Source organism: Anabrus simplex, chromosome 4, assembly GCF_040414725.1.
Source record: "Anabrus simplex isolate iqAnaSimp1 chromosome 4, ASM4041472v1, whole genome shotgun sequence".
NCBI classification, from domain to species: Eukaryota; Metazoa; Arthropoda; class Insecta; order Orthoptera; family Tettigoniidae; genus Anabrus; species Anabrus simplex.
Window position 1 is genome coordinate 56,774,721 of NC_090268.1, and position 12,230 is coordinate 56,786,950.

At 39.7% G+C, this 12,230-nt stretch overlaps 1 protein-coding gene across 1 annotated transcript in view; it reads left to right on the top strand.

Moving 5' to 3' along the window:
- Window positions 1–654: 654 nt before the first annotated feature.
- The window catches only part of Spf45 (splicing factor 45), a 99,934-nt gene continuing 88,358 nt past the window's right edge, over window positions 655–12,230 (top strand). Inside the window, exon 1 of the mRNA XM_067146197.2 lies at window positions 655–1,134. Coding sequence (XP_067002298.1) covers window positions 1,018–1,134 — 117 coding nt within the window. The 5' untranslated portion in view covers window positions 655–1,017. The remainder of the gene's footprint in view (window positions 1,135–12,230) is intronic.

The window sequence follows — 12,230 nt, forward strand, 5'->3', positions numbered from 1 at the left end:
CGCGCGTGTTAACGTAATACGGCAGTGGAGTCAAGCTCTGCATTCGGGAGACGCGTGGGTTCGAACCCTACCGTCGGCTGTCCTGAGAATGTTTTTATGTAGTTTCCCATTTCTAGGCAAATGCCGGAACAGTTCCTATTCATAGGCCACAGCCGATTCCTTCCATCTCCTTACCCAATTTCATTCACCATCATTCATTTCATCTTCATTAGCTCATAAACTGAGGTTGGCATCAGGAAGGACATCCGGCCGTTTCATCACCGACCCCGCGACTAAGCGGTAGACACACATACATTATTTTTCAAAGAAACTACTTAAAAAAGTATTAACACCTGTCACTCGACCGGCATATGGACAAGGAAAGATGCAAGGAGGATCATCCCCACACTAGCCATAAGATAAGAGCCCGCAGATGAAATACGAATTATAATTTATTCTCATACTGTCATTTCTTAAAATAAAACCCTAGATTTTCTTGAAGACTTATTTAACAAACATAAAACCATGGCCGCTCTCCCCGCCTCCAAACCTTAATTGGGTGAAAAAATGCAACTGAGGCTGCCCTGCTTATGACTGCTTCGCAGAGATGTTTAATGCTTAATTTATGTTATCCTCTTTGATGTTTACGTTCACTTCATAGGAATTTGCGTGCACGCACCAGGCATGCACTCTCGTGCGCTCTCGTGTGTGTGATTCAGAAAAGTTAAAAACAAAAACAAATGAACATCGAACTCCCACAAGCAAGCGTTGAATTGAGACGATCGAGTTTTATTTACTTTTATGAATAAAAGACTGGAGTGATTCGTTTTTGATTTCTTAGTTTATCCTATCTTTATGTGCGTGATTCTGATTCACAGAATAATTTAGTGATTGCATGCATGGGATGGCTCTTACATAACCCTACATTAAGTCTCAGTTTTGAGAGGATGTCGTTGCTGTGCACCTAACCTCAAAGCGTGTGTGTTTGTGAATTTGTAATTTATCTTTGAGAATACCCAGCCACCAGGTCGTAAAATAATGTCTCTTTATGATGATATGGACGCTAAGCAAAAAAGCGAGCAAGTTGCAGGGTGGTCATCTGGTATAAAATTACTGCAGTCACAGTTGCAGTTACGGAAAGCAGTCCAGACTCAGGTAAGTTGTGGTCTGTATTTTTTTCGCACCTCTACGCTTTCCTTGTACCCTAATGAACATATTTAATAGCATATGACGGTGCCTAAGAGTGAACTGGAGATAGCCGGCTTGTGTACCGTAACCAGAAGATATCAGAAACATAGTTTTTTTTTTTGCTAGGGGCTTTACGTCGCACCGACACAGATAGGTCTTATGGCGACGGTGGGGTAGGAGAGGCTTAGGAGTTGGAAGGAAGCGGCCGTGGCCTTAATGCACTGGTCTTGCAGCAGGTGCAAAAGCTTAGTCTTCCTTCAGAGAAGGCTGAAAATTTCCCTTTCGCAGAATGTGTAAGAGAGCATTCTGGGAGATATACTTTTTGTCCCCACCTTATTTTCTTCTTTAGATGGGCTGAGAAGGGCACTTCAAATCCCATTCAATGAAGCAGACCTTAATGGATTTGGAGCGACTCTTTCAACCTTTCAAAGAAGGGAGCACTTAGCCTTCCCCCACTGCTGCACCGGTTGAACAGTTTTAGCCAGTTGAGGCTTCCTTTTGGTCAAAAGTCAGGCTGTCTCAAAGGCAGGCTCAGACTCTTAGCACAATTGCTCTTTGAAGCAATTCTTGCTTTTAACACAGATTCCTTCAAAGGTAGGCCTCCAATAACAGATGTTTTCACTACTTCAATGAAAGATGGCATGAGGATATGGGCCTAATAGCAATCAGATTAAAATCTGCTGTGATAGGGCTTTCAGTGACTTGAACATATCTTCTTACCGGGCGAGTTGGCCATGCGGTTAGGGGCGCGCAGCTGTGAGCTTGCATCTGGGAGATAGTGGGTTCGAACCCCACTGTCAGCAGCCCTGAAGATGGTTTTCCGTAGTTTCCCATTTTCGCACCAGGCAAATGCTGGTGCTGTACCTTAATTAAGGGCACGGCTGCTTCCTTCCCATTCTTAGGCCTTTCCTGTCCTATCGTCGCCATAAGACCTATCTGTGTCGGTGCGACGTAAAGCAAATAATAGCAAAAAAAAAAAAAAAAAAAATATATATATATATATATATGTATCTTCTTGGACCATTTTTACATAGAGATCTTAACCTTTGAGATCTCATCAGTCTCCGAAGGTATGGTGGCTGAGGGATTGACTCCATTCTTGGTTGGAGACAGAAGCAGCATGTACCGTTAAGCGGGGTAACTTTGGACACTTCTGAAATTAAACTGCCTACTAACCTTATAATTTGAAAGATAAAATAAAGTTATTGGTACCAAACTCTTAATGAGAGACTGCATTAAATATATGTAATGTTTAAGTTTATGCCTTCATTTTATGCCTGTAAAGTTTAAAAGTAAGAGTGTCCAAAGTTAGACCCTTAAGTGGGGTAACTTTGGATGTGCCTTTATTTTACACTGCTGACCATAGTTGTACTTGATAAGTCAAAAACAACTAACCTACATCAAGTAATAACTATATTTTCACATATATTTTCCTAGCTCTATATGAGCTCACAATTGACATTTATGCCTAGACTACTTGTGCATGTTAATAAAACAAACATTTGTCCCTTGTCTTACAAAAATTCTGATTTTTAGCCATCTGTCAAGTGGGATTTATAAAATCTAAAACGAGGTGTGTCTTTCGTACCAACTTTGGTGGGGGCAAATATAATATACAAAACATCCTCAACCAAAATTTCACATTTGTCTGTGTCATTTCTAACAAAAGTGTCCTTTGCTGCTGATATTGATTTGAGGCCTGCAACCTTGAATTCTTGGGTAGTAATCACTTTGTTCAGAACATATGCATGTCTATATACCTTCTTCTTTCTGGTAAAGACTGTTATGATATAAGTTCCGTCTTTTAAAACTTCCCCGCACAGTGATGTGACACTTTCAATTACAGTCTCTGTTGTTTCTTCAGAGATCGATATCAGTGTTGGCCTGTGTGATTTGGTAAGGTATGTAGAAAACACAAACACTGTACTAAGTTCGACAGTGTATAAGAGTTTAAAGCAAATGGCATATATCATCCATGCTGCATGTCCTCCATCATTACAGATGTGGACTAAACTCCTACGCAAGCTGGGCTTAGGGTTTCAGAAGGTCGAGCACTGGCTTTCTGAGCCCAAGTTGGCAGGTTTGACCCCGGTTCAGTCTGGTTATATTCGAGATCAGATACGCCAGCCATGTAACTTTATGCTTTTCAGAGAAGACAAGGTGCCGAAAATTTTGTCTCGCAGGAGCTCTTTCAGGTATCTGTAAATCTATCATCAGAAGCCTGGTATAGTTCAGTACTTTCAAATATCATCCTATCTTTCATGTTGGGCTAGGAAAGCCATCGCTTTACCATCTTCAGTCTTCAGGCCTACCCTTCCGGGTCAAGACTGCAGATCTGCCAAGATGGCCCTTCAGTGACTGCGTATGCCACTCTCCTGGTGAAGCTGAAAAGCATAAACAAACTTGTTGGGGGCTGAGAAGAGATGAGTGTCCAGGGTGAGCAGAAAGTAACTAGGCATTTAGTTTTTAATATCGATGGATTAATATTGGGAAATAGCGCAAACATACAGAACATTAGACAGGATAGTCATATTTCATGCTGCATAGTACTGATGGTGGTCGCGAGAGGCAGTTCACCGAACAATAACAAAGATGGGCGATCGCAGAGGTGCCCAAGTATTATGGATTGTCCGTAATGATTACAGATTTCACTTCGCGATTATGGCATTACGATCAGCACATTATGAAACAAGTTAATTTAAAATTATTTCTTCCCTTTTGGCAGGATTATACAGGGTGAAGCGTAATTCGCGCACTCGGGCGTCGCAGCGCGATTCCTCACATGCCAGCAATAAAAAAATGTCTGTTACAAATTTTCGTCATGCAAGTGTATCCGGTAGAAAACGGACGTTGAAGTATAGCAATCTGGCAACACTGTAACCATATGTAGGGTAACTACCGCTGTTGGCACGTTCGCGTCGTGCTGTACAGTTGGTGCAGTGGGTAGCGTTTTTGGTTGGCATGCAGGAGGTCGACGGTTCGATCCTGGGTTGAGGCACATTTTTTATTTGCTAATTTCCATCTGACATTACCTACTGTAATACAGTAAGACACCGTTTCTGAGGTCACATGCATCCTACATTGACAACATTTTGTAACGCTGAAACAACAAATACCTGGTTAGACTAATAAGAAATAGACAGCTGAAACAAACAGGTTTCGCATCTAGTAGATGAAGTGGTGCGAATAAATTCACGCCCATGACTTGGAAAGGGCGCCTTTCAAAGCTGACCAATGAAAACGACTGTTCGTCCATTTCTAGGATCGTAGTATGTAAGTGCAAATGGTTTCTAGAGGAACCACTGCAATCGCTGTTGACGATTAAGATGCCAGATACCATACCACCTGGACCACATTTACGAAATAAAAAACAAACGCCTCAACCCAGGATCGACCACTCGACCTCCTGCATGCTAACCCAAAACTCTATCCACTGCACCAACTGTACAGTACGACTAACTTCTGCTGACAGAGGCAGTTACTCTACATGTGGTTACGGTGTTGCCAGATTGCTACTCTTGAACGTCGTTTTTCTGCCGGATATACTCGCAAGACGAAATTTTGTAAGAGACATTTTTTTATTGCTGGCATGTGAAGAGTCGCGCTGTGACGCCCGAGTGCGCGAATTACGTTTCACCCTGTATAAACATTATGATATACAGGATCTGTTTCGACCACTTAGTGGTGATCTTCAGGTGTCTTTAAATAGCTTAGATGAAACAATTTGATTAGTAAGTACATTAAAATCTTAAATTACTTTCCCACGAGAACTTATAACTAGGCCTTTTGCTTAAAGCGCTTGAAATTTTTTGGTGGGAAGGAGTCTAAGGGGGGGATTTTAGTGATGTGGTGTGTAAAAGGGTACTTAAATTACAATTTGTGTCTACGTTAATATTAAAAAACTTATTTTCTAATTGAACATATTTTAAAAAATCTTAAAACGTCTATAATTAGGCACTTTTTGTGAAAACACTAGGTGGCTTGATCTTGTTTATGTTAAAATCGATGTGTATAACAGTCTTCAAGTTTCTTATTAATTGTCTGTTGTGTTGATTATCTTCCTTGAAAGTTGCTTTTTTATTTTTAGTAACAGGTTGTGTTGAACTGTTAATTTACAATGGTCCTATGGTGACTTCTCTGTTAAGTTCCGTGAAATGGCGGTCCTCAGATTCGGGAAGTTTGCCTCACGATCTTTCTGGAATAGTGTTTATACTCCGTTGCCTTGCGACTGTTTTCGTGTACACGACCTAGTGTTATAGCGATTGCTGCCCAAATCTGAGGATTCTCTCTGTTGTGTGCATAGATGCGAGTGGTATATTTAGCATGTTTCTATTCCAATTATTCTAGTCGTTGATTCGAAAAGAAGTGATTGGTTTTGTAAAATGAAGTGCAGCAATTGTTAAATTGCATCTTCTTCTAAGAAGACAGCAGTGTTACAGAAATATCGAGACGGTTACACAATGGAATGGCCATGCCTACTTGCTTTATGTGTTAGTGAAAACCACGTGTTCTGCAGTGTGTGTTTCTCTGTGGCTCATGGTGGACAAGATGATTGCAGAAGACACATAGAATCCAAGAAACATCACACATACGGTGAATCAAAATTACGAAACCAGTCTGTTTCATCGTTCTTCATAAAAAGTAATGAAGCTACGGTGACAAATGCCGAATTGCTGTTGACATAATTTTTTTTGGACATAATATTCTGTTATCAGTTTCAGACCACGCTGGAAATTTATTTAGATCAATGTTCCCTGACTCTAAAATATCTCAGAAATATGGTTGTGCAAGAACTAAAACTTCTGCTTTAGTTCAATACATGGCATCTAAGGCAAAAAAGGAAATAAGTGAATTTTTACAAATAACGCCTTTTTCTTTGGCTACTGATGGTAGTACGGATTCAAATGCAGTTAAACTTTATCCTATAGTTGTCTCTTTCTTTAATGCTCAGAGAGGCCAAATATCAACTCTTCTATTGTCATTGTTAGAGAGTACCGGCAATACAGGTGAGGGAATGTTTGCTATTTTAGTAGTGAATTATCTTCTTTAGCCATTCCATGGGAAAAATTGCATTTCTTTTACATCTGACAATGCATACCCTTTAGTAGTGAATTATCTTCTTTAGCCATTCCATGGGAAAATTGCATTTCTTTTTCATCTGACAATGCATACACAATGATAGGGGCAAATAAAGGTGTTGCCAAACTTGTGAAGGACAGGTATTCTTCTGTTTATGCCCCGGGTTGTTCGTGTCATCTCATACACATCTGTGCGTAGAAAGCAGCAGCCCAATTACCAGTCAATGTAGAGAACTTTCTGGTTCAGTTATATTACGATCTTGATAAGAGTTCTAAAACGCAAAACATGTTGAAAGTATATCAGGCTGTTTGTGACACAGCGGGTCACAAAATTTTGAAATATGTCAGTACCCGTTGGCTCTCGCTTCTTCTGTCTATTAATCGAGTTCTTGAGCAGTGGGAAGCTTTGACACTCATGTTTTGTAGTGAGCCCCCTCATAAAAATGAAAGCACCAAGCAGTTTGAAACTGTAAAATCTTTCACACACAAAACTGATTTGCTACTTTCTTCAGAGTACACTTCCTGTCTTTAACTCAGTGAATTTATTTCTGCAACAAGATGCTCCAGCCATACATTTTCTTAGGAGGAAACTTACTCATCTTTTAACTGACCTATTGGTCAGATTTGTTCATCCATGTTCTATTCACTCAGAGTCTACCTCCCTTTTGATTGTTGAATTCAAGAGGAGGAAATACCAGAAAGCCAATGAGGACTTAGAAATTGGAGCAACAGCAGATAATGACTGTGATGAAGAGATGTTTATAATTCTGTAAGAGAGTTTTATAGGGCAGCTTGCAGTTACATTATCAGGAAATTTCCCCTTGGTGATGAATTTCTTCATCATGCCAAAGTTGTAGACATCTCTCTCAGACCAAAGGTTTCCTATTCATCTCTTGAATATTTTGTTCGAAGATTCCCAAGTTTGGTCAAGGAAAGTAAACTTGACAAACTTGAAGAGGAATTTGCAGTTTACCAGTGTGACACTTCCCTGAATATATTGTACGTGAACGTAACATTGATGAGAACTGGGTCAACATTGCAGAGCTTAAAAATGAAAGTGGACAAATTAACTATAAAACGTTAAGTAATGTTGCATTTGCAGTACTAAGTGTACCTCACAGTTTATGCCCCACAGAAAGAGTTTTCAGTGTTGTTATGAAAAATCAGACAGAATTCAGGCCTATACTAAGTACACCTACACTGGAATCGCTTATGGTTCTGAAGGTGAAAATGTCATCTCAGAGGGGAAGTATGTTTCAAGAAAACTTACACTGAAAAGCAGTTATTGGGTGTGAAACAAGCTACAAAAAATGTTTTATCACAGAACTAACAGGTAATGAGGAAATGTTATTGTGTAATATGATATACAGTACTTTAAAATAGATTGCTGTAGGAAAAGGCAAACGGGGTGCTTTGGATTTGACTCGTAAATGTTTTGAGGGGGGCGGTGTGCGAGTTAGAAACCCACTTCAAACCCACTTCTTAGGTTGGCACCTCTGCGATCACCTTACAGTAAGAGAACGAGCACAGACTGCTTCATGCTATGAGGTGTAGAATTCGATTGTTCTTGTGCAGAGATGGTGGTGTACGGTGAAGGGAAGGAAAAAATGTCAAAAACATATCAGATGTAAGGCTTTTCAGGCGTTTGCTCTCATCTGCATACACCCCAGCATCAGTGGGTAGGGTCTGACACATCCCACTCTGATGAGTCTGGTGTCAGACCTAAGACGAAACGCTGGTTAATAGAGCAAACGCATGAAAAGCTTTACATCTGATATGTTTTTGACATTTTTGACATGCTCTATTGGTGAAAAATATCTAATTCCTTCCATCGGAATTTAGAATTTTCCATTCGGAATTGCTAGGCGGGCAATAATTCCATTGTGGAGATTTATCTCCCGTATGCAATTATCAGACTGTGCCTCTTATAAGGGCTTCTGATAAGTTCACCTGCATACACCCCAGCGTCAGTGGGTAGGGTCTGACACATCCCACTCTGATGAGTCAGTGTCAGACCTAAGACAAAACACTGGTTAATAGAGCAAACGCCTGAAAAGCTTTACATCTGATATATTTTTGACATGGTCTATTGGTGAAAAATATCTAATTCCCTCCATGGGAATCCAGAAGGGAAGGAATGCGACAATTTGTCCGGAGGCTATAAAGAATTGTCACACGAAGCTAATGACCACAGGTTTGGTAAAGGAGGCAGCAAAAACAGGTTGTCCCCAGAATGTGGCGATTGTGCAGAATGTGTTCAATCGTAGCCCGAGGAAATCAGTACTCCAGGCAGCTTGTGAGACCGGACTCACAAGGCACACTGTGCGTCAGGTGTTGCGTGAAGAATTCAAATTTTGAACATAGAAACCCCATTATGTGCAGCAGCTATCACCAGAAGACTGTGATCGTATAATGGAGTATTGGGAGTTGATGTTGGGTTGGCACGAAGATTCTCCTCAGTTGTTTTACAACATCCTCTGCAGAGACGAGGCTGTATTCCATGTGGGAGGTTACATCAGTCAGTACAATTGCCATTACTGGGCAGTACAGGATCCTGGAATTATGGTGGAGAAGATGCAGTCTTGTCCAAAAGTGACCGTGTGGTGTGGAATAAGAGCTACAAATGTCATCGGCCCACATTTCCTGCGTGACACAATGAACGGGGAATACTACCTTCAAATGCTTCAGGATTACGTTTGGCCCATATTATCTGGATGGGAAAATACCGTCTACATTATCTTCATGCAAGATGGCTCAGTGCCTCACTTTGCACATCTCATGCGGAATTGGTTGGATGAGAAGTTTCCAGGATGTAGGCTGGGGAGACGTGGACCACATGAATAGCCTGCAAGAAGTCCAGACCCTACACCGCTTGACCTTTTTTTTTTTTGTGGGACTGGGCAAAAGAAGAGGTGTACCGGATAAACCCTCGCACATTGGACGAATTGGAAGCATGGATTCGGGAAGTTCTTATCAACGCCCCACACAACTTCCTTCAGAAAGCTATGGATTCCATTCCAGGTCATTTGAGGAGATTGGTTGACACCACAGGTGCCTACATCTAAATGTAATGGAATTGTAAGGTATGCAATCATATTGCCATATAACAGTATACATACTGTATTCATTTCAAATTAATAACTCTACAAACATAAATGTTGTACGTCAATTTCAATACCCAGTTACTTCCTGCCCACCTGTATCTGAAGATGGCAGTGTAAGAAAATGTGGAGGTTGTCCTTGTGCTTTTTCATGTTTGTCTTTGTTTTCTCTTTCTATTGCTCCTTCTTCCTGTACTGACCTGTCATTGCGCTCATCCAGTTATGTGTTCCTTTTCACGTTCCTGTAGAGACTGGTGAATCGATGCTTGGTATGGTGTCAAGTAGAGAAGAGAGCTCACTTATCCGAGTATCTCCATGGCTTTCAAGCATCCGGCACAGTTTGAGAATTCCATTCAAGACACATTTCTCATAAAGCAGTACTTAGTTGCTGTTTTCTTGGGTGTTATGAAAGCCTGTGGCAACACATGGCGTTAGGCTTAAATCTATGGAAATTTTGAGGTAACTTCTTAGTATTGATGTCAAATTCTTTGTCCCTCCATCTCCTGCTTATCTGATAGGACATATTCACAATAATATTTTAAAGAAATGGAGTTTTACAGTGTTTGGTATTGATTGTCACTCTATTTGCGAATGCCATCAGTGGTATAGTCACTGCTGCTGATCCAGCAGTTATATTGTTTCCATATGCAGATGATCTTGAATTGCTCAGACGGTTGAGGTACTGGCCTTCTGACCCCAACTTGGCAGTTTTGATCCTGACTCAGTCCGGTGGTATTTGAAGGTGCTCAAATACGTCAGCCTCATGTTGGTAGATTTACGGGCATGTAAAAGAACTCCTGCGGGACTAAATTCCGGCACCTCGATGTCTCTGAAAACCGTAAAAGTAGTTAGTGTGTTGTAAAGCAAATAACATTATTATTAATTTAGAATCAAGAACTCTCATGTATGCTGAAGGCATTTTCTTCAATCCAACTTTCATCCTGGACTGATAATTAAATTGAACAACAATTCTTTTTGCAGAACATTTGAAGATTATCCTGCTCATAAAGTTCCTGAACAAAATCCGGAATGAAGAAATATAACTGAATGTGACAAGAGCCGTGAAGAAAAAGAAAAAGAGAGAGATGATGAAACAGTGGATATTGCAGCTAAAAGTGATGTTTTTACTGCTGAAACCGTAGAATTAAAAATCTTCTGAAACATCAAGTGAAGCTCAAATGATTGGGCTGAGAGTAATATTAGCAAGTCTGTTGAAGTTCAGACAGAAAATAATGATGAAAATACACTTATTTGAGCCAGAAAGCACATGTCTTCTCTTCAATTAAAGCTGTAACTCACCAACATGAAAATAAAGAAACTAGAAATGTAATTGGATTACCAGAAGAGACAAATGCAACAGTATGATAATGAGTATTATGCACCTCTGAAAAGTATTCTTAATAAAAACGAGCATGACCATACAAACAAAAAAATGTTCATTTAATTTAGAGCAAGTTGTAAATTATGGCAAGAAATCACATAGATGATCTGTAAATGCAGTAAAGCACTGTGAGGTTTTCCTGAAAGGGTACGTTTAATGCTAGGAATAATTTGTTTAAATTGCCATTGAGGAGTATGCTACATTGGAGATACATCGTGTGAGACAGCCATGGCACATCTTGTTAAGAGAAACTTTCATTAGAATATGAACAATGAATTACATTGAAATAATGTTGTGCTCTTTTTTTTTTTTTTGTTGTTGTTGTTGTTGAAATGTCAATCAAGCAACAGTTACAGCATGATAAGAATTTTTTTTGGTCGCAAAGACACTTCTCAGTAGGCCTATGTCAGAGCCCTAATGATATTGCCTCCCCAGAGGTGCCCTCTGCAAGATAAAAAAAAAGAGAACAGGGCAGTTCTTGCAAATAATTTATTGTGCTTTGTGATATACAGCTTGTCTACTCGTTACAGAATTTCTGTGATGTATTTTTCTCTATAAAAGACTTTCTGGGGTAGTAGAGTTTTAAACCTGTCAAAATAAAACAGATGGAATAAACGCAAATATGGTAAGAAGATTATTGAACAGACAGGAAATAAAACCCAGATTATGTCAACCAGAAGACCAAGGCAGACCTTTGTTTCTGACTGTCAACCAATGCCATATCCTGAAGAACGTCAGAATCACGCTGCTAGAATAGAAAATGACAGATGAATCAGAACAAATACGTGGAGAATATGTCAACAAGTTGTATGAAATGCAGTCCAAAGAAATTATTAAGCCTATTCCATTTTAACTAAGAAACCTGTCACACCATCCAAATTAAAAACATGAATGTGAAAAGGGCATAAGAGGTATTTTCTACTGAGCTCATAACTGCTGTGGAATTTTTGATGAAGGACAATTCTATGCATTTTAAAACACAAGCCTTTCAGGATTGTAATGTGGCTAAAACTTCCTGAAATGAATAAAAAGTGGTTTCATATTCATGATATGAGTATTTATAACATACATCAAAATAAAGAATGACGAGAGGCTATTATGGTTGCAAAAAGAGTCCGGCATACGTAGTACAGATCATAGAATCCTGAATAAGCTGCAGATGGATTTTTTTTAGTAAAGACACATAAAGCCATCCTGTTGACTACTACTTCAGCAGTTCAGTATATTAAGTATTTGTTATCTTCTGGATTTCATTTTGTCTTTTCAAGGGCATTTAACAGTGATTTAGTTGAAAAAAATGTTCAGTAAATTATGGCACATTTCAGGAAGTAATGACATTTGCATTATACAGAAATTGTAGTCAGCATTAACCGCTTACTGAAAACAGGCTTATTTCTATTGGCAACCCATTCACAAAGGAGGAGAGACTTCAGATAAGGTCATATCCCAGCAGGATCAACAGGGACAGGAATTGAAGCAGGTTGCAGTTCTGGATTCACAAAG